The sequence below is a fragment of the Ornithorhynchus anatinus genome, chromosome X1 (assembly GCF_004115215.2).
Source record: "Ornithorhynchus anatinus isolate Pmale09 chromosome X1, mOrnAna1.pri.v4, whole genome shotgun sequence".
NCBI lineage: Eukaryota > Metazoa > Chordata > Mammalia > Monotremata > Ornithorhynchidae > Ornithorhynchus > Ornithorhynchus anatinus.
In genome coordinates this window covers 31,563,508-31,587,000 of record NC_041749.1, presented here as the reverse complement: position 1 = coordinate 31,587,000, position 23,493 = coordinate 31,563,508, and the positions used below count along the sequence as shown (strand labels likewise).

Sequence of the window (23,493 nt, the reverse complement as noted above, 5' to 3'; positions counted from 1 at the left end):
TGGTAAAAATGTGGAAGTGGTATGCCATTGCCTTCTTCCACTCAGTAAACCTGAGCCTCTGCCTTTGACTCTCTCCCATGCTGCTGCTGCTAGCACAGGTGAGTTTTGACCTGTAGCAGATTGCCTTCCATTCAGCCACTGCCCAAACTAACATTTGAATGGGTATGCCTCTGCTTGACTCTCCCTCCATAGCCAAGATTGTTAAAGTAGTAGAAACTCTCAGGTGCGATCCTGAGAGGGTTTAGTAAGTCCTGGCATCCCAAATATCAGCTGCTAATTGTGAACATCACCCTCCATCAACAGATGAGCTTTTGAGACTCAACTGATTAATCAGTGGTATTTACTTTGTCTCCTCCTTTAAAAGTTAAAATCCTCCTGAGCAGGGAATGAATCTCGTGTTTCTGTAGCGTTTTCCCAAGTGCTTAGTGTGGTGTATTGCCCTTAGGAAGCAATCAACAAATACCTCTTACTATTACTTCTATTAACTATTTCTATTTAGTGGGAGCCTGCTGTATGTGCAACACACTGTTCTAAGGACTTGCAAGGTACAGTAAAATCAGAAGACATGGTTTAGCCATCAAAGACTTTACAATCTAATAAGGAAGACTGACTCAAAGTAGGTTCATAGTTTCTATCAAGCAGTTGTATTTATTGAGCACTTACTCTCCATGAAGCACTTGGGAAAGTACAACACAACAGAGTTAATAGACATGATACCATCCCACAAGGAGCATACATTCTACATGTTTGGAGCAGGAGAAGAATCAATGCCACAAATGTTAGAAACTGGAGTATGGCAGGCTAAATTGAAAAGTAAGTGTAAATTAATGTATTGCGATATGCACGTAAGGGCTAAGGGTGATTGTTGCATTGATACAACTGGGGAAAGAGAGAATTAATTGGGAATGTTTCCTTGAGTGGGTGGGCTTTCAGGAAGGCTCTAAAGATGGTAGCAACGATAACAGCATTGCCTAAAGGAAAGAACAAGACACTTGATGACTGGGACCTGGATCCTAATCCACATTCTTCCACTTGCCTGTTCTGACCTTGGGCAAGTCATAATTTATCCTCATGTGTAAATTGGGGGGATTAAATATCTGTTCTCTTTTCCCCTGGTAGACTATAAACCCCATGTGGGACCGGGACTGTCTTTGTATTGTATCTACCCCAGAGCTTAGCACGGTGCTTGGCATATAGTTAGTGCTAAATGAGTGCCACAGTTATTATTATGGGGAGAGCTATGGTCGCAAATTTATTTCATTGTTCAGATGTCATAGTTGAAAGAGGTATGGATCATTAATCCACTGAAGGTGCCAGGTTCTGGGATAACCAGCATCTGCTTTGGTCCAAACCCATACTAACACTACAACCCATGAATAGAAAAGTAGTGATACAATCACCATTATGGCTTAACATCAAGTTCCTAGACATGAAACCTTCTGCAAATTAATTAACACAATAACCTTCTTGTAGCTGGGGTTCCTTGCTATAAGTACAGTCCTAGTCAGTCAGTGGTATTTATTGAGTGCTTAATATGTGCAGAACACTGTACTAAGCACTTGGGAGAGTTCATTCATTGTCGTATTTATTAAGCACTTACTGTGTGCAGAGCACTGTACTAAGTGCTTGGGAAAGTACAATGCAACAATAAACAACGACTTTCCCTGCCCACAATGAGCTCACAGTCTAGAGGGGAGGAGACAGACATCAATACAGATAAATAAATAACAGATAATACATAAGCGCTGTGGGGCTGGGAGGAGGGGGAAGAGCAAAGGGAGCAAGTCAGGATGATGCAGAAGGGAGTGGGAGATGAGGAAAAGTGGGGTTAGTCTGAGAAGGCCTCTTGGAGAAGATGTGCTTTCAATAGACCTTTGAAACGGGGGTGAGTAATTGTCAGATTTGAGAAGGGAGTGTGACTCAGGCCAGAGGAAGGATGTGGGCCAGGGGTTGTGGGTGAAACAGGCAAAATCAAGGCACATTGAGAAGGTTAGCACTAAAGGAGCAAAGTATGCAGGTTGAGTTGTAGAAGGAGAGAAGCGAGGTGAGATGGGGGCAAGGTGATGGAGTGCTTTAAAGCCAATTATGAGGAGTTGACGGACATGTTCTCTGTCCACAACAAGCTTATAGTCTAGAGGGGTAGTTGGATATTAATATAAATATATAATATAAAATTTAAAGATGTTCAGAAGTACTGTGGGGTTGAGGGTGGGGCTAGTATCAAATAGCAAGGAACATCTTCACCAAAATATTGGCCACCAGGCAAACAAGAGAAGAGATTAATTTAATGAATTAATTTAATGAAAATGGCTGACATTTAATGAAAACAACTTAGACTACAAAACATTCCTACAGAGGACTGTTATTTCTGGGGTTTTTTTGCTGTGGCTCAACATTCAAAGGGACACAGAGTGTAGTAAGCAGGAACCAGAGGCTTTGTGAGTTGGGCGGCCTCAGGACCAAGAAAAATGAAACAGAGGGTAAAGTTGAGTTCCTTACCTCTGTCTGAGAACAAATCTTACACGGGGAAAATTGCATTTGATGAAGCTCTTGAGTGATGTTCAAGAGTCACTTCAAGTGGAACACCCAGTCCGAAGGTCACCAAGGCAGAGGATAACTGTAGTAAATCAGATTGCAGATTGCAATTATCAAGACCCCTGCTCTTTCCCATTTTCAACACTATCAGCATATTGAAACATTTTCCCATTAAGCCCAGCCATCATTGTGCATATACTCTGGATTTTCAGGCTTTTTCTGTGAAAAGCCAGAGGTTGCATTCCCCTACCCCATTTCCCATGCAGCTGGTGATGGGCAGCAGAAACGAAAACCCATATTTTGTATGCAGCAGATAGGACACCTTTTATTGCATCCCATTTTGTAAATGATTCTCACAGCCCTATATTCTTACTTGGTGCCTCAACTGCTAAAATACCCAGTTGATAATCTGTTTGTGTATCTGAATGAGCTTATTTAGCAGTAAGGAAGAGATGTCATCTTAGATTGGAAACACTTTAAAAGGCCTAAAATGTGTTAAAGTAAGTGAAAATACAGACAGGAGGGTAACGTCTGTGAACTCTCACATTTTGTATAGCAGATTTTAAAGGTAGGAAGGTAATTTTTTTAAGAATATTACTGTTTTGACAAATAGTTCAATATTGAAAGGGGGTGGGAATGATGGTTTGGCAATGGGCAGCTTCCATTCTGCATTTGATGACGTTTCATTTTGTTCAAGAACATAGTTCCACACACACCATATTAAGATTGAGGCTCCCATTGGAAACAAGGATGAGTCTCTGCCCTAAGGCTTCAGTACCTGGTCTTGGGAGAGTACCAAATAACAGAGTTAGTAGATATATGTTCCCTGCCCACATAGAGCTCACAGTACCGAGTGGGAGACTAGAAATTAAAAAATTTACAGGTGTATATATAAGTGCTGTGAGGCTTATGGTGAAGTGAATAAAGGGTACAAATCCAAGTGCAAGGGTGATGCAGAAGGGAGAGGGAGTAGGGGAAATGAGTCAGAAAAGGCCTCTTGGAAGAGATGTGATTTAAATATGTCTTTGAAGGTGGGAGAGTGATTGTCAAATGTGAAGGGGGAGGAAATTCCAGGCCAGAGGCAGGACATGGGCAAGGGGATAGCAGAGAGATCGAGGAGGTGTTAGTGTTTCAGTGGTAATAGGTTGGTACTTCCCAATGCCTTCATACAGAGTATTGTACTTGGTGTACACTCAGTAGATCAATCAGTTGCAATTTTTGAGGAAACACTGTTTGCAGAGCACTGGACTAAGTGTTTAGGGGATTACAATATAACAGAGCTGGTAGACACATTCCCTGCCCACAGTGAGTTTATACTGCTTCTACTCTTGAATTTCTTATTCTGAACTCTTCCTGGAGCCCCTGGGGTCCCTTGCCTTATCTATCCTCCGGAATACTTCACTTCTCTTTCCTGACCTCCTGAAGCTGACTGGACCTTGACTCTATCGAGCTTCTGAGGGGAAAGTACTATCATCTCAGTTGCTAGAGGTTCTTTCAATACCTGTGGATTTCTGCGAAGTCTTCAGTTCCTTTCATGACCAAGTTATTTAGTGGTCACCCAGGTTCAGGCAATAGAGTGAGTCAGCAATGGAGAGGAAGCAGTTGTTCTCTGTGGTTCTTTCTTTATCAAGTGGGTTGACAGGGAGAAAAAGTATTTATGCTCCGGGAACACACTTCCTTCACTTCAGAGGATGGTGAACTGGCAAAATGCTTACGAACTGCATCAAAAAATAGTAATGTTGAGTATTAATATCAGTATTATTAACAGTAGTATTATAGGAATAAATTATCAACATCACTGTCATCTGCCTACTCTGCTCCGAGCACTTTACTAGACATTTAAAAGTGGTTCCTGCTCTCCAGGAACTTGCAATTGAATTGGAGAGGCAGGAAGACAGAGATTGCAAGCATAGGAATAAGGAACATCCATTCCTTCCTTCATTCAGTCATATTTATTGAGTGTTTACTGGATGCAGAGAACTATAATAAGCGCTTGCGAGAGTACAATGAAACATTAAACACAGTCTCTGTCCACAATGAGCTTACAGTCTGAGGGACAACATCCAATTTTAGGATGGTAATTTGGTTAAATTGGGATCTATTAAGTATTTATCAATTCTACTATGTGTCTACCAACTCAATTTTATTGTACTCTCCAAAGTGCTTACTCAGTACAGTGTTCTGCACATAGTAAATGCTCAGTACATATCATTGATATCAATAGATCTGAAGTCTGAGGCTTTAACCATTGAAGTAGGGAGAGCATCGACAGTGATGTTGCCGTAAGAAAGGTGATTAGGTTTGGCAAGCAGACAGATTCAGTGGTCCTGCCAGAGAATTTCCTCATCATCGACAGCTTTTTTTAGTTAAGTTTGAGCAAAAGATGAATTCTCATATCTTTTTCAGTTCTGGGTATGGCTTTGGAGAATTGTTGTTTTCCTCTTCATCTTTTCCCTTGTTCTCTGTTGTTTACTATGTCCTCCCTTCACATGAATTTGTTCACTGCAACTTTTTCACACTCCTCTGCAATTCTTTGAGCCAAGGAAATGAAACCAACACTAAATATTGTGAGAAATGCTGTTTTTCATAGGATTTCTGCTGGAATCCCCAAGGCTTGAAATCTCTTGAGAGCGAGTGAGAGACACAAACTATTCCGGACCTATTTTAGAAAAACTTTGGAGAGGAATCCAAACTTTTGAGATCTGCTCACATAAGCTTTTCTATAGAGTCCCTCTGAGCTTCATCCCTGAGATGGCTTTGGCTTACCCAAAGAGTTCCTAGACACGGATAGAAATTTCTAAAAATGGGATTTAGCCAGGCTGGCAAAGAAAAGGAGCAGACTCCTCATTTTTGGCTTCAAAGCTCTCCATCACCTTGCCCCCTCTTACCTCACCTCCCTTCTCTCCTTCTACAGCCCAGTCCACACATTCCACTCCTCTGCTGCTAACCTTCTCATTGTTCCTCGTTCTCACCTATCCCGCCATCGACCCCTGGCCCACATCCTACCTCTGGCCTGGAATGCCCTCTTTCCTCACATCTGCCAAACTAGCACATTTCCCCCCTTCAAAGCCCTACTGAAAGCTCACCTCCTCCAGGAGTCCCTCCCAGACTGAGCCTCCATTTTCCTCTGCTCCTCCTCCCCTCCCTGCCCCCAACACATATATACAATTCTATTTATTTTATTAATTATATGTACCTATAATCTATTCATATTCATGCTATTGATGCCTGTCTACTTGTTTTGTTTTGTTTTATTGTCTGTTTCCCTCCTTCTAGACTGTGAGCCCATTGTTGGGTAGGGGTTGTCTCTATTTGTTGCCCAATTTTACTTTCCAAGCACTTAGTACAGCTTTCTGCACGCAATAAGTGCTCAATAAATATGATTGAATGAATGAATGAAAGGAGGAATCTGGGCGGCTTAGTCCCTGCTCCATCAAGCAACAAAGAACACTTTCTTGATCGTGACCTCTAGAAATCATAGGCAGGAATGAAAGGAAACCAGCTTTCAAAATTGAGTGTCATTTTGGGATTTTCGTGTGTGTGTGTGTGTCTATATTTTGTTCAATCGGGAATGGAAACCTGGAATGAGTTACAAAATTTTGATTTGTTCAGTCTCTTTTCTCTTCTCCAGTGAAAATGGCCAATTTAAAAGTTAAAGGATGTTTATTTTATTGCTCAGGGCTGCCTACCAGATAACGTCTGGGTTTGAGTTGCAGGTGTCATTTAAGAAATATCATTAGGACATGCCTTACACAAGTAGTCTACATGTGCCTCATTCCTTTGAATGAAAATGATTTCCACAGGCAAAGGATATCAAGGAAATGACTTGATCTTTTTTTCTCCCCCTCCATGGACAGAACCTGAATCATTCAACTATGAAGTCTGATGCCATCTCGTAGTGTATTGATACGGGTGTGATTTGATGAGATGGTCAGAACTGCTAATCCTACTGCAATCCCTCTTCTCCTCAAGTTGCACTAAAGTTGTTTCTTTCAGGGCCATCTTTTTCAGTGAGCATTGATCTTATAACGAGACAGTTCCCACAGTGCTTGTGCAAACACTATACTTCCTTTCTAGGCTAGGTAGTAGTAGCAGAATTGATTTAGCTCCTATTGGGTGTATACTAAGCATTTGGGACACGCTCCCTGCCTGGCTTCTAGAAAATTTACAAATACTAGAAGTTGTGAAGCAACGTCTATCACCGATAAGAATGATCTACAGCTTGTGGCTTTGTAATCTCAGGTTAGGCAAATGCCCTGATGGTTTCTCAACCTTCTCCCTTTTGTATCTAGTTGCTCCTTCCAGAAATAATCTGCTTAAGAGCCTAAGTGTCCAATCGACAGGTAAGGGTGGTCTTTCCACTTCAAGAATCAATCAGTGATATGTATTTAGCACCTACTGTATGCAGAGTACTGTACTAAGTGCAAGGAATGTTGCAATATAACCGAGTTGGTAGACATAGACTGTACCCACAATGAGCTTACAAGAAATTTCTCTTGTCAAATCTGTTTTCCCTGAAAACCATAACATGTCATTGGCTGAGGGAGGTGGATGCAGACACAAGGTGAGGGTTTGATGGTAAAGTCATTTGTATGTCAACCTGCTCAAGGTGTGCTCCTGTCCCAGGAGTGCCCATTGATCAATATCATTTCATATGGGAGTAAGGTGGACAGGAAAAGCCAGCAAACAATAGTATTTTAAGAATAGTTAACTTTCTATATATTTATAGCTATATGTTTCTGTATTTTGAAGTACAGATTTTCTATCCCCATTTCTGTGCAACTTGAACACTGTCAGGTACCTTGTGAACATCCAAATATCATGAAATGAAGCAGTGATATTTGAGCTCTTACTGTGTGCTGAACACTGTACTAAGAACTTGGGAAGATCCAGGACAACAGAATTGTCAGAAGTGATCCCTGCCCGCAGGAAGTATACAGTCTACAGAAAGAGTTTTAAGTCTACAGTCACCTGATTGGATTAACAAATTCATGGCAAAGATCAACTAACTCCATGAGAATAGACCAATAGAATCTTTGAGTAATTTTGAAATGGGTTGCACTTATCCTACAGACACGCTCAAATCCAAGGGTGAATACTGTGGTACTTTGAGAAAAGATATCCCAAGCAGAAGTCCCAAGACTTTTCCAAAGAGACATTTATCATTATTATTATTATTATTATTATTGTATTTAAATGCTTACTATGTGTCAAGCACTGTTTTAGGAGCTGGGGTAGATTCAAGTTCATCAGGTTAGACCAATCCCTGTCCTAGTTGGAGATAAAAATCTAAGTAGCAGGGAGAAGTATTAAAGTTGAGGAAAGTGAGGCACATTGAAGTTAAGAGAATTGCCCAAGATCCCACAGTAGGCAGAGCCAGGATTAGGATCCAGGTCCTCTGACTCCTAGGCCCTTGCTCTTACCTCTAGGCCACACTGCTTCTCATTCATCTGAGCCCATTCAGGCAAAATCATTTAAATCATTTAAGGAATATTCCCCCAATCCTTCTCCTTTCCAGTTTACAGTGTGCTGATTGCATTTTGTTTAGAAAAGTAAAATATATTTCTCTATCTTTTATCATGTTCTATAATTTTTTAAAAATGTATACCTTGCCCTTCACCTCTGTGCTACCTTGACTCCCCTCTACCTCCTGAGGAAATTTATTCCCCTCCTTTGTTGAATTTAGAATAGTTTAGATTAGAACTAATGCTCCTCTCTCTTTATAATGCCTTAAACCATGTTGACACCCCGGAAAAGTAAACCATTCCTCCAAATTCACAATAACCGCCAACTCTTCTCCAAGGCCACACTGATGATGATAAACTAAGGAAGTGAAATGGCTTCTGAGGGTTAAGGATCATGATCACAAACCTGATATTTGGGTCTAGAGCCATATCAGGTATTTCTCATTTCACATCCCTTTCAGCATGTCACACTCATGCAGAGGAGACAACCTGAATTGTGAGCAGCCTGAAATGAAATGCGAAGTCTTGAGCTTTTCCTCTAAAGTCTCATCAGTCTCAATATCTCCTTAACAATTTAAATGTATCTTACATCAATGGGCAACTGTTGATCTTTGAGGGAGAGTGGTTGGTGTGGTTACCAAATACATGTGCTTAGTCTCCAGTTGGGGTAGATTTTGGTACTGATTACTTCCTATGTAGCAGGCTCAGTGTTAAACACTGGGGTGGATTTAATGTGATCAGATCGTACGCATTTTAATAGGTCTCACAATCTCACAATTTATGAGGAAGTATAGAGAAGCAGTGTGGCCTAGTTGAAAGAGTCACCATCCACTTCAGAGAGTCAGAAGTACCTGGGTTCTAATCCTGGCTTCCCCACTTGTCTGCTTTGGGACCTTGAGCAAGTCACTTTTTTTTTTTCTGTGCTTCAATTCCCTCATCTGTAAAATGGGGATGAAGACTGCGAGCCCCATGTGGGATGGGGACTGTGTCCAATCTGATTACATTGTATCTACCATAGCACATAGTACAGTGCCGGCATAGTAAGTTCTTTAACAAATATCATAAAAATGTATAGCAGGTGTCCTAACCCCATTTTATAGGTGAGAAATCAGGCACACAGAGGCTGAGTAATAGAAACCCCACACAGCTGGTCAGGGGCAGAGCTGAGTCCCCAAATGTGGACAGTTCTTCCTACATGACACCTTCTGGATCTCCCCATTCCTCTCCACCCAGATAGCTGGCATCTCTAGTCGAAGCTGTCATCATACTAAGGTCCCTTTATCTCCAGCTTTTCTCCCCTCCAATCTATATTTTTTACTGCAGCACAGGTCGTCTTCTTGAAACTTCGCTAAGCATACATCTCTCCAACTCCTCAAAACCCTCCCACTGTCTTTCCTTGTCCCACCACATCAAGTGAAAACTCTTCACAGTGGGCTTCACCACCAACTCACCCCACCTGGCATATCTGTTCTCTCCATCTAGTACTCACTCTCTTTGTTCCCTCTGAGCCAACCTTACAATTGCACCTGACTCTTCACTTTCTAGTCTCCATCCTTTTGCTCATGTTAATTCCCCCTAGCTAGGAATTCCCTTTCTCCCCAAATCTGACAGACCACAGCTTTCCCCATATTCATAGCTCTCTTAAAATTCCAGCTCCATCATCCTCTCCCCCAGTTAATATCCAACCTCCCCAAGTTGTCTAAAGCCATCAGCTATCTCCAGCTCTTCAACACTAATTTCATTCAATTGTATTTATTGAGCACTTATTGTGTGCAAAGCACTGTACTACGTGCTTATTATACCCATCTTCAGCACTGTCATATCTGTTTACTGCACACAGGTGAATGCATCACCTGTCTGTATTGTACTTTTCCAAGTGCTTAGTACAGTGCACTGCACCCAGTGAGAGCTTGTCACCTGTTGCCCAGGGACAGATTCATTCAGGAATCGGTGCAGCGAGAGAGAGACTGGGGCCGGAAAGACTGAGTTTTATATAAAATTTATTCTGTGAGGCAAATTGAATTATTTGATGTTTTGGGATGCGGCGAATTGAACTTCCCTTTCGGGAGGCCCCTTTTGGGAGGAATATGATTATGTAATGATTTTAGAGCTTTCCTACTGGGAGGAATATACTTATACTTGTGTGTGGCAAAACACCTAGGTCCTGCCCACGAATGCTTCCCACCTGGAAGGAATTCACTTATGCCTTGTTCACATATGGGGAAGCAGCTATGAATGCTTCCCACCCGGGAGGAATCCGTTTATGCATTCCACACCTGTGGTGAAGCGCCCTAACTTCCAGCCCTACAGCGTTCAGTGGGACAGTCACCCATCCTAAACCTCCTCACTTGGTGCAGGCAGAGCTGACATCCCACACTCTGGGCAGAAGTGACGGGAAGCCGGCTGCTGCAAGTCTCGATCCGCTACCCAGAATGTCAGAGGCCTCAGGTATTCATTACCTGGGCTCTTAAGTCACTCCAGCTTCCAGCCTTGGTTTATCCAATCTCCACCCTCACCCCACCTCCATACTTTATGTAATCAGCACGAAGGCAAGGGACACCTTTTTAATCCCGTTTTAGGCTGTCAATCTAGCGGTTTTGGTTGCAGGGGTGGTATCCTGCCCGCACTTCCGAGTTCCGCCTTGCTGGCTGGGTCAGTCACAAGATAGCATTTGACCTAGAGATGGTGAGTATCCTGGTTCACCTTGGGATAGAGCTCAACAAATACTATGGATACTACTATTATCACCACCACCAGGCTTAGGGTGCTCTTGAGTCACTTTTCCAAGGGCTGTTTGGACAGGAGTAGGAGCTTGGCATGGTTGGATTGGGAGAGAAATGTTAAGGCCTCAAAAGCTGAGGAATTGAGATATTTGGGGGAACAGTCCCAAGTGGGCATTCTAAGTAGTCCATTGCCTAAAGCATTCTCTTTTAACCTAAGTTATACCAGAGCTGCTACATTTGTAGTTATTAGGAAATCCTGACAAAGGAGGCTGAATGAAGCCAGGTACATAAAAGAGATGTCTGCCTTTTGAAAGCCACATTGATTGATTGATTGGTATTTCCTAGCCATTTTTCTCCCTTTCTTTGTGTCAGCCCATTATACATAAATAGAAGTAGCAGGGTCCAGAAAACTAGGTCTAGACAGGGGATCCTGAAAGCCACACTCTACCAAGTTAGTATAATCACTCACCCTATCCCACCTGGATTACTGCATCAGCATCCTTTCTGACCTCCCAATCTCCTGTCTCTCCCCACTTCACTCTGTATTTTACTCTGTTGCCTGGATTATCATTCTGGGCATGTCATCCCCCTCTCCTCAAAAATCTCCAGTGGCTGCCTATCAACCTCCATATCAAGCAAAAATTCCTCACTTTGGACTTCAAAGCTCTCCATCACCTTGCCCTCTCCTACCTCACCTCCCTTGTCTCCTTCTACATCCCAGCCCACACACTTAGCTCCTCCGGTGCCACTAACCTCCTCACTGTGCCTCGTTCCCACCTGCCCTACCATCGACCCCTGGCCCACGTCCTACCTCTGGACTGAAATGCCTTCCCTCCTCAGATCTGTCAATCACACTTCCCCCCTTCAAAGCCCTACTAAAGGCTCACCTCCTCCAAGAGGCCTTCCCAAATTAAACCCTTTTCCTCAGCTCTCCCTCCCTCCCCATTGCCCCGACTCATTCCTTTTAGCTCTATCCCACCCCACCCCACAACACTTGTGTATATATGTACATATCTGCAATTTTATTTATATTAATGCCTGTTTTTTTGATGTGTATATAACTCTATTTATATTGATGCTATTCATGCCTGTTTACTTGTTTTGATGTCTGTCTCCCCGCTTCTAGACTGTGAGCCCGTTGTTGGCAGGGATTGTCTCTCTTTGTTGCTCAATTGTACTTTCCAAGCGCTTAGTACAGTGCTCTGTGCACAGTTAGTGCTCAATAAATACTATTGAATGAATGAATGAGTACCCCCCATCATAAAGTCTGACTTTTAGTCTTTCCTGTAAAATGAGGATGGGATTTTTTTGTCATTCTTTTCTATTGTTTTTAAATTATATTTGTTAAGCACTTTCTATGTGTCAAGCACTGTTCTAAGCACTAGGGTAATTAGATAGAGTCCCTGTCGCACAAGGGGCTCCCAGTTTAAGCATTGAATCCCCATTTTACAGTTAAGGAAACTGAGGCACAGAGTAAAGTGACTTGCTCGAGGATACACAGCAGGCAAGTGACAGAAAGTCGGAATTAGAACCCAGGTCCTCTGACCCCTAAGCCTGTGGTTTTTGTAATAGAATTCATGAGGGGTAGGGATTGTATTTGCCCAGGGGCTTAGCACAAAATTAGCACCTAATACCAAAAGTCACTGTTTGACTAGGGACAAGTCATCTTTGTTTGCTCAGCTGTAAAATGGGGATATAATATTGGTTTCTCCCTATGTCAGGGGGATGTTGAGAACATAAAATGAGATAATTGATGTGACCAGGCTTTGAAAAAAATAAAGGTCCTATAAGTACTGGGGCATTATTGCTCTCAATACATCCTGTAAATCTAAGGCATGGTTTGTTCTGAGGCTAGAATTAGATCTAAGGGTTCATTTCAAACACACACACAAAACAGTAGCACAAGAAAAAAAGAAGATGGCTGTCAGGGGAATCCCCCAAAATGAAGCTGTCATCCAACTCATTATCCTTTATTTACAATAGAGCTGCCACGGTTCTAGAGATTGAAACCCTGAGCTAGGAGAAATGTGGACTTGAAGGGTCTGTAGAAGTGCAGTGACCATAAAAGGAGTTGATAATACCCGGAGTTCTCTCACAGGGAATGTGCTCTCATGTGCCCAGGGTTTGGAGATTTATTGATAATAAATGGAATGTGCCCTAAACAGGAGTGTTACTAAAAAGGTTTGGCTCTATTAGGGACTGGGTTTCACAAGAAGCATTGCTCAGTAGGTGCTTCATGTTCACAAAGCCAAATCTCAAGGCAGTTTACTAGTACCTTTTCAGCTCTTGCTGAGTGCATAAAATATTCTCCTGGGGTGGCCATTTCCACATGACAATGATCCCAAGAAGTGCTGGTAACAGCAGTTAAAGCAACCGGATGAGAGTATTTTTAAATGATCTCTCTTCTTTGTGTGTGCTAAATAACTGGGTCTCTTCCAACTCCTCAGTCATCTGTTTTCTTCCTCCTGATCTACTACAGAGACCGTGTCTGACCTGATTATCTTGTATCTACCTCATTGCTTAGTACAGTGCTTAGCACATAGTAAGCAATTAACAAATATTACTATTAATGTTAGGAACCCAAGTTAGAAAGATAGGCAAAGATGCTGGCAGATGCAACTCTCTTGGTAAAACACAAAACATGTGAAATTTGAACTACACATCAAATGTGGAAATATTTATTCTGAAATGTACATGATTCAAGAAATACGTTACTTTTTAATCTATTATATGGACATGGAATTTAGGGTTATTTCACTGTGTCCCTTTGGACAAATCTGTATTTAACATGGAAAAATATCTTATGCCAACACCCTTGCTATAGAGTCATATTTAAGGAAGCCTGGTTGTTGATGACTGCTTTTGGCATTTCAAGTGCTTATTGTCTGCTTCTCAAAAGGACAATGTGTTCTTACTGAAGACAGTAAATGGTTTGTAGGTGCAGAGTGGGTAGAAGCCTCCTCTAGCTGGAAACAGTATAAGATTTAGCAACAAACAATTTTCTCCATGCCTCCAAAGCCTGTGTGCTGATGCTTTTAAAAATGCCTTCATTATCGAAAGCTCACTCTAATACCGGCAAGCAACTATGGAATCAATTGTCCAGATGCATTGGCTTTTGATATGCTATGGACTTCTAATTTTCTCCATTTTTTTTGGAGTGTGTGCTTGAAAGTTCTAGAAGGATTCCTGAACAGAAGATGGAGGAGATTGTTCACCAGGATGTAGTACAAGCCAGGAATTGACATAGTTAAAGTTGACAGTAATTTATTAAGTCAATTTATTATTTATTAAAAGGTGGGGCAACTGCCACAGTAGCTAATCCAGTCATAATGATATCAATAAGAATGATAATGATAATTGGGGGTTAAGTGCTTACTATGTGTCAAGCACTGTTTTAAGTGCTGGGGTAGATATGAGATAATCAGAAAGGACATAGTCCTTGTCCCATATGGGACTTACACTCCTAAGTACAAGAGAGAAGAGGTAGCTAACAGTCTAAGTAAAAGATAGAAGAGATATGGAATCTCTATTTTATAGAGGAGGAAAATGAGGCTCAGGGAAGTTGAATGACTTGCCTAAGGTCACACAACAATCATCACAAAGTAGAACTTAACAAAGCTACTTTCTTTTTTTTTTTTTTGTGGTGTCTGCCTGTATCTTGCCTCATTTATTCTCTGATACCTTCTGCTGTCTGGCTTAGCAAATGGAGTCCTGGGGCCAAATCTCTTCAGAGCTTTCTTCACATCCTCTCTTTTTCCTCCAGTCTGTTCACAGTTCTCCAAGGGTGTCTACGCCATTTTTGGATTTTATGAGAGGAAGACCGTCAACATGCTCACCTCCTTTTGTGGAGCTCTCCACGTGTGCTTCATCACCCCCAGTTTCCCAGTCGACACTTCCAACCAGTTTGTTCTCCAGCTGCGCCCTGAGCTGCAGGATGCCCTCATCAGCATCATTGACCATTACAAATGGCAAAAGTTTGTGTATATTTATGACGCCGACAGGGGTAAGTGATGGGGTGAGTTGGGGTGGGCGGTAAGAGGGGAGAGGGAAGGCAAACAAGGGACTCTCTCATTTCTCAGGGCAGACCCTAGGGGTTGAAAAACCCTCCCTATCCTGTGAAATATTTGGATCATCAGTAAGAGAAGATCACTGACCACCTCATTTTTCAGGAAAAAAAAAAAAACATCTCACAGACTGGTCTCTCTGTTATAGGGTCAGAGCTGCACAACTTTTGTTCTACAAGTAAATCAGGCCAAAGAACAAATGCTTGTTTTTCTTGAATTATCTGCATGAATGAGGCTAACATGGGTTTGGATTTTTTTTTTAATCCTGATTTACTTCAAAGAGGAGGAGAAAAAACAGTTTAACACTGCATGTAACTAGTAACTAATTACTAGTATCTGGTAACTAGACTTCTCCATCTCTGATGCTTACAAAAATAAAAGCTCTGGGCCTCTAACCTTCACAATTGTCCCTAAATTGAACATTGGTGGTGATAATAATGATGAAAATAATAACAATAATAAATTATTTAAGTACTTTCTATTTGCCAAGCACTGGGGTAGATACAATAAAATCAGATCAGAGACAGACCCTGTTCCACCTGTGCTTCATGGGGGAAGGAGAACAGGGGAAACTGAGGCATAGAGAAATAAGTGCCTTATAGTCACACATGATGGAGCTCAGATTAGAATCCAGATCTCCAGACTGCTAATGCTGTTGTCTTTTCACTAGGCGACACTGCTTCTCTGAAGAAATGTTCTCTGGGACTGGTGCCCTCAGAGCAAAGTTTGAGGAGTGTTACTTTACCAGTGTAGAGCGTGGGAGTGTAGTCTCCCACAATTTTGAGGGTCTTTGAATTGAAATCAATTTATGGGGTTTTTCATGCCTATTAATTTTACCAAGTGCTTAGAAAGAGTACAGCAGAAGTGTCTGCATTTCATATGGAAAAAACTTGATAATTATACTGGACTGTAATGCTCAGAAGTATTTGCAATTACATAGGCTCATGTTTTATGGGTGATCTCATGTGCTATAAATATGTATCCCTTGGCACATTTTGGATGCTTTATTTTTCATTGTGTCTGGTCTTAAAATTGAAGCAAACTGGAGTGTAAATCCATTTAAGTAAGAGTACACTGCCCCAAGTTTTGCTTTTCCAATGGATTTGGGTCCAGACTTTTAAAATCCACAACTTTTTTGAAGGGGAAAACAATGTTGGATTTGTAATCACTGATCTGTACCACACCAGTGAAGCAATATGGGGAATCCAAATTATTTGTCAATTTGCCAGGCCCCAAAGATTCATACATTTTTATACCCAGAAGCAAATGCATCTGACAACTTTTGGCTCCATCCCCAGCTCAAAAACCTACATGAAATTAACTATCTAAAGGCACAGGGAGAATGCAGCCAAATATTCCACACAGGTGCTAAAATAGCCCAGGGATTTTGAGAGTGTAAGTTACAGCCTAAGGCATTGGTGCTTCAGAATTTGCAACTTGTGCCAGTCATAAAAATGAGATGTTTAAACTTGTATCTTATTTGGTATAGCGTGTAATTGCTATTTGTCTCTTTCCATGTGGCATCTTCCAAACTATCATCAAGAACATAATGCATTGTAATTTCTTCACACCCTCCACAGTAACGTTGCGTTCATTAAATTTTTGTTTAGGCTGTCCTTTATCTCCTATATTCCTTCCATTATATTTTTCTTTCTCCTTCTCTTGTCTCTTGTTTTGACAATTTTTCTTATTTATATAACATCGAAGTCTCAGCTGGGATGGGGTAGTCACAGTAATGAAGGCTTTGGTCTGGAGAAAGCACCTTTTACACAGAAGTAGCTCCATAACCATCAATGAAACAAGCTTACCAAAGTGCGGCTGGGCCCCATTGAATACCTGACCTAAAACCTCTGAGGAATCACACTAGATAAACACTAAAGTCCTGGCTGAAGCTGAAGGGAAGCAAAACATAATTGAACTTTGGTTTCCTGTTTGTCTCTACCTGCTCACCCCAGGCCTGTCCGTCCTCCAGAAAGTTCTAGATACAGCTGCGGAGAAGAACTGGCAAGTGACGGCCGTCAATATTCTGACAACAACCGAGGAGGGATACAGGATGCTTTTTCAGGACCTAGAGAAGAAGAAAGACCGGCAGGTGGTGGTGGACTGTGAATCAGAGCGACTGAATGCCATTTTGGGACAGGTAGTGTGGATGGCCAAATCCTCAGGGTTGGGAAACTGATCAATCAATCATATTGAGTGCTTACTGTGGGTAGAGCATGGAAGTAAGCGCTTGGAAGAGTACAACATCTCAGAGTTGGTAGACTTGTTCCCTTCCCATAACAAGCTGACAATCTAGAGGGGGATACGACATTAATATAAATATTAAATTTTGTGGATATGTACATAAATGCTGTGGGGCTGAGGGGATGGGCAGTGAATCAAGGGTGCAAATCCAAGTGTAAGGGTGACACCAAAGGGAATGGGAGTAGAGGAAATAAGGGCTGAGTTGGGGAAAGCTCTTGGAGGAGATGTGCTAAGGCGGGGGAGTGGAAGATTTGGGGGGAAAAAGAGAAACCAAGATTTTAAAATACCCACTCTTTATGTTGAAGAGCCTTCCTTTTGTTACTACTAACCTTTGTCCTTTTTAATTTTCATACGATTTATATTACAGCTGTTCAGGGGTATTCTTAAGGGAGCATTTATGCTATCCATTTCAGAGGGGACCAGCAGTTAGGGGTAAACTCTATCCTTAAATCTATTAATGATGTTACATATCAAATATCGGGAACACCATTATTGCTTCTTAACCCACTTTCTGAAGCTCTTTCCCATGGCTCTGGGCAAATTTACCTGTCCTTTGCTATTGCTATTAGGTGTACCAGTGGAGTGCATTGAGAATGCACTGGTGGAGAGCAAGGCAACTGCCCTCCACCCTCTTCATTGTTCTCCATTTAGAGCTGACATACAAGGACTCAGTTCTTATGAGGTCCTGCATGAAAGCAGATCACTGGTGACTGTGCTGATATCCAGGTGCTGACCTCCTGCCGTGCTCAAATCTCATCCCCAAAAAGAGACATAATGCCGTGTAAGGCCTTAGTGTGGGCGTGGGACAAATACCTTCTGCCCCCACCCCACATAAATCTTTAGGCAGTGTTACACAGAATGAAGTCTGCCTATTCTCCATGTACTTAGGAAACAGATCAGGGCTCGGTATTGTAAATTATCATTGTGATTGTTGATATTATTATTTGTACTGACAGTAAGCAAATATATTAGCAGGGATCGGTGAACTGGTACACAATAGGCGACCCAAAAAATTTCTTGGCTTGTCCAGGAAATGTGTAGTGGTCACTTTAGATTTTCCTTTAATTAATGATGGTGTTCGTTAAGTACTTTCTATGTGTCAAGCACTGTTCTAAGTGGTGGGTAGATACAAGCTAATCAGGTTAGACACAGTCCCTGTCCCACATGGGGTTAACAGTCTTAGTCCCCATTTTACAGATCGGTAACTGAGGCACAGAAATGAAGTGACTTGCCCAAGGTCACACAGCAGACAAGTAGCTCACTGTGGGAAGGAAAGTGTCTGTTCGTTATAATTGTACTTCTCCAAGTACTTAGTATAGTGCTTGGCACACATTAAGCTTACAATAAATACGATTGAATGAAAGTGGCGGAGCTGGGATTAGAACCTGTAACCTTCTGACTCTCAGGTCCCTGCTCTATCCAATGCACCACTGAATCCCCATTTTGCAGGTGAGGAAACAGAGACACAGAGAAGTTGAGTGACTTGCCCAAGACCAGACTGAAGTTAAGTAACAAGAGATAGGATCGGACCCCAGGCCCTCTGATTCCGAAACTCATGCTCTTTCTACTACACCACTCTACACCTATGTCAGTAGTATTTATTAAGTGTCTACTGGGTGCTTGGGAGAGGGTAATAGAGTTAAGGAGATTGCAGTCTAGCTGGGAGACAACTTCAAAGCTGCAGCTAGAAGAAGTGAGGAAAAAAAGGATATATGGGTGAGTAACTGCTTAAATAGCATGTTTGTAAATTAATAAGTACAGAAGGGCAACACTGTAAGTTTAAGGGCTTAATAGGCACAGGAGGGCTGAGGTGGTAGTTGGGTTGTGGGGGATGACCTGGGAGAAGAAGAGTTAATTGGGGAAGTTCTCCTGGATGAGATTTGGTCTCAGAAGGGCTATGGTTTCGGTGAGCTGGTGAGGAGGGGTGTGAGTGGTGAGCTGTGATCTGGTGGATTTGAAGAGGTAAGGAGATCCAGGTAGGAGGAAGGAGATGAGCCAAGGGTCAGATATGGGAGAGGAGGAAACAAGGCACCACAAATGTTTGCTTGAGAGGAATTGAAAAGTGCAAGCAGGGTATAGTGAAAGAGAGTGGATAAGTAGGAGGGAGAGAGCTTATGGAGTGCTGTAAGGCCAGTGGTCAAAAGGTTTTACTTGATATGGAGAGGATTGGATTATTGTTGAAGGTTTTTGAGGCCTGGAAAGAGGTGAGCAGAACAATGCTTAAGAAAAATCATCCAGGCAGCAGAGTGCAGTATTAACTGGAAAGGGGGTGACTTGAAACTGGGAGGCTAATAAACAGGCTAATGGTTTATTCAAACTAAGGATGTTAAAGGGGATGAACCTGGATGGTGGCCTTTGGGATGGAGAGGAAGGGTGGATTTGCTAACACCCTCCACAATTGTATTGTTACAATTACTTGATTTGAAAATCAGTGGAAGTAAAGGTTTCAGATGTGGGGTGGAATTCATGCCATTTTGCCTTGTTACCGATTGTTGTCTTGTTCTAACAATTCTGCCTGTTTCGCCTCAGTATCCATGAGAAACGAAAGCCTTAGAGCCAACCCTGAGGGCCAAAATGAGGATAGTGGATGAGAGAACTGCTTGGCCAAGCCTTGCAAATTAAGCCGAGTTTCAGGCAGGTAGTGACTACCAGCAGTCCCCCTTTTTATTACAAATTTCTTTTCAAATAGCATTAATGATGTATAGCTGGTGAGGAATGCTATATTAGCTCAGTTAAGGGAGCTAGAGACGAGCATAATGGGGACACTGTGTGCTCAGACTTCTCCCACACACTGCTGGAAATGCATTGTCACCCTTTCCCAGCAGCCCTCTAGCCATCGCCACCCAAGCATTCCAATTGTTCCAAAATTGTTTTTCAATTATTAGACACACAGCTGTGTTTTTGTTTGTTCCTCTCTTTGGGGAGCATAAGGGGGAACCGGCAGTGTTAAGCTAGATTTCTCAGTTGCCCCGTGGTCCGTATAAAAAGAGCATTTTAAACTGAATTGAGGAAATAATAGAGAGGTGTCCCTTGGAATGCTGGGAAATAATGGCAGATGGTCCAGGCCGATTTACAGCCGATAGCAAGGGATGGGACTTACTCTAGACTACAGTCATGGGTTAACCAGAGGGATGGAAAGATTGGACTACGTATGGCAAGAGGCCCTGTCAATAGCCACTCCACTTCAGCTGAAGGAGACTCTTCACATATGCCCATTGAGGAACAGGACACTGTTCCTGTACTAAGCACTTGGGAGAGTACAAAATAACAGAGTTGGTAAATGTGTTCCCTGCCCATATGACTACCAATACGTAATATTTTTTCATATGCCAATATCACACTTTTCGGATTAATTCTCCTGCCTCCTGAATTCCGATTTCTTTAACCATTTCTTTTCTTGACAAATAACCCATTCAATCCTTTTCCCTACTTGCCATGGCTCCACATCTCTCTTTAAAATGGCAGCTCTTCATTCATTTGTCTCGATGGGATTAGTAACTATTATTTTCTCTGAGATGTTGGATTTGGGTTTAGGTACTGTTAAGGTGATCTAAAGCTCCCAAGGCATGCCTTTGGGCTATTTCTGAAGCTTGCCTCATGACTGATACAGTAAAGTCCTAAGTTTCTAATGAGAAACTGCCAGATATTTGGAAACTCTGGTTTAAATCTTGACGGGGCACCATCAAATAAACTCATTATGAGCCGAGCTTTGAAAACTAGATCTCTGGAGATTAACTGCTGCACCATGCCATTAATTATCTAATTTTACTGAATGTGTGTGTGTTAGTGGCTACAGCCTGGGCCTGGGAGTCAGAAGGCCATGAGTTCTAATCCAGTGCTGCCACTTGTCTGCTTTGTGACCTTGGGCAAGTCACTTCAATTTTTCTGGCCTCAGTTCCCTCATCTATAAAATGGGGATTAAAAGTGTGTGCCCTGTGTGGGACAGGGATTATGTCCAACCTGAATACCTTGTATCTACCCCAGTGCATAGAACAGTGCTTGGCACAGAGTAAGCACTTAAGTACCATCATTATTATTATTATTTCTGTTCAATTTTTACTAACTTCCTTCAGCTTCAGTGTTTACATATACAGCTAGACACAGGATGTCCCACACATCCTTTTCCTTTTTGCTCAAAACACAAGTAAGTGCTACTGAGTTTAAAGCCCTGGTGGTTGAAATTGAGGCTAATTGTTCCAATTTTTTGCTTACCCAGCTAAATCTTTTCATCAGAGTTACAGAAATATGAGAAACCTACATGATTTCTTCCTCTGGGGTGCTCCTGCCATATTGGCTGCAACACAGTATTTCTTTTTAGTGAGACGATCTTTCTTGAAAAAGAAATGGTGCCCGGCTGCAGAATATACATTCGGCCATCCTGAGTATTCTTAATGGGATAAAGAAGAGTTTGCATTCTGTCACAACACTATATCGCTTCTTTCTCATTGCTCATTAAAATGAAAAGTGGGAAATTTTACTTCTCTGCCAGTTCTCGCTCAGTAAAAATTTCTCTTCTGGGAGCTGAAAAGATGTCATATTCCACATATCTAGAAGTCAGTAAAATAGGGAGAAATCTGGAAGCCTCAGGGAGCTCAGAGAAGTCAGGAGTGGGGTGGACATGTGTGGTGGGCTGAGTCATAGTCTCCCTTGTGACCTCAACCAATTGTACCTCCAACCCAAGAGCATTAAAAATTGATAGTCATTTCAGCCTTGATGGCAATACCTAACATTGCTGGGGTGGAACTCGCTCTAGGCAAAGGTATCAGTTAACCAGAGGGGAGCTCAGAAATTGGATTGAAGAGAATCCTACAAATCAATAGACTGAGAGGTCACTAAGTCTAATCCTCTGCCTTCAGTTGGATTCTCACCTGAACTGGTTTAAGCAATTGGGACTAGAGATCCAGGTTTTGAAGTCAACTAGAGAAGTAAAACCCACGTAGTCTCCAAAGGCTAATATATCAAGCCAGAAAGAGAAAAATGGAGACCCCATGATCCAAACTGACTGTTAGGATAGCTCTGATTTTGCTGGAAAACTGACACATGATTTTAATAATGATATTTAGAATTGTGGTGCTTGTTAAGTGCTTCCTCTGTGCTAACCACTGCACTGAACACTGGGTAGATACAAGATAATCAGGGTGGACCCAGTGCTGATTCACAAGGGGCTCATAGTCTAAGTAGGAAAGAGGACAATTTTAGAGAGCTCTTCATTGAAACTAGGAATCTGGCAGAGGGCCTAATGTAAAGAGCACAGGCCTGAGAGTCAGCATTCCTGGGTTATAACCCGAACTCTACCACTAGTCTGCTGGGTGACCTTGAGCAAGTCACTAAACTTCTCTGTGACTCCCCCCATCTACAAAATGGGGATTCAATACCTGTTCTCCCTCCTACTTAACTGAGGATCCCCATATGGGACTTGATTATCTTGTAACTACCCCAGGGCTTAGTACAGTGCGTGGCACCCAGTAAGAGTTTAACATACCACAGTTATCGTTACATAATAATAAATAACAGACCACTTCAGATTATCTATTTGAAGGCTGAGAATTCATATCCCTTCTCTTTCGCCAGATTCATAAACCATTCTGTGTTTCCCTCTGGGAAATCAATATGTTATGTATTCAGCTGTAGTCACAGTGAACTTTGTATGGGCACAGTGATCCCTGGTCCTTCCCAGGTGCCCTGGTTCCTATTTAATAATCTCTTCCAGATAACTGTAGAGGGGGCTAGGTGGCCCAGTCATACCTGTAGGGGAAGAGGAAAAAATGATTCGGGCTGTACTTACCAAGTCAACAGTTGGAAGCAGGAATGTGATCTCAAGGAACTGTCGATGTATAGTGTTCATACAGGATCATTTCTGCTGTGGAAGGCTAAGGTAGATGAGTCAGTAACCCTGGAAAAAGTGTCCAATAATTATGAATCCATTTGGTAATAATTGTAATGGCAGGGATCGTAATGGCTTGGTTATACTTTCACGCAGATGTCGTCTGGGCAGTGGTGATTCTGCTAGAAATCCTGAATCAATGCACCACTGAAAGAAGGTGTTGCTTTGCCTACCAAAAAGTCCTTAGCAAATTGCATCTGAGTCTCTTCAGCAGCTGGAGAGCGTCCTTTCTCCAGTTTGGCCTTTGATACGCCTGAACCATTTTGATCTCACTTCACTTTTTCTTTGGAAATGGCATGAGCAAATAGGAAGCTATAATCACTTAGATGAAAGAAAGTTAATGAAAGTGGTAATAAAAACATCGTAACAAGCATTATGGGAAATCATTATTGTCCTTGTTCATTTACTATTGTTAAATTGTTTGGCTAAAATCACCTCCTAGATGGAGTCCATTCACTGAAAAGAGACAAAAACAAAACAAAGAGCAAAGCTTGCTATAACGTTCGCATCGATAGTTCACATTGATGAAACATGATGTCTTAGAGTTCTTGGTTGTGGTGTTAAATAATTGTGTATTA

General features: G+C 42.0%; 1 protein-coding gene and 1 long non-coding RNA gene across 5 annotated transcripts in view; one reads left to right on the top strand and one right to left on the bottom strand.

Moving 5' to 3' along the window:
• The window catches only part of LOC114806617, a 66,901-nt gene extending 50,087 nt beyond the window's left edge, over positions 1-16,814 (bottom strand). The window contains exons 1-4 of one of the 2 annotated variants that reach the window (XR_003754670.2): positions 16,730-16,814; positions 4,037-4,253; positions 2,500-2,617; positions 700-971 (exon numbers count right to left, since the gene is read on the bottom strand). This is a non-coding gene — a long non-coding RNA (uncharacterized LOC114806617). Of the gene's footprint in view, positions 1-699; positions 972-2,499; positions 2,618-4,036; positions 4,254-16,729 lie in introns of those variants that run through there. The other variant, XR_003754671.2, reaches the window with a different exon arrangement.
• Positions 1-23,493, top strand: part of GRIA1 (glutamate ionotropic receptor AMPA type subunit 1) — a 229,561-nt gene that overhangs the window by 93,954 nt on the left and 112,114 nt on the right. For all 3 annotated transcript variants that reach the window (XM_001509619.4, XM_001509656.4, XM_007655322.4), the window contains exons 3-4: positions 14,487-14,726; positions 16,743-16,927. In XM_001509619.4, the coding sequence (XP_001509669.1) occupies positions 14,487-14,726; positions 16,743-16,927 (425 nt within the window). The remainder of the gene's footprint in view (positions 1-14,486; positions 14,727-16,742; positions 16,928-23,493) is intronic.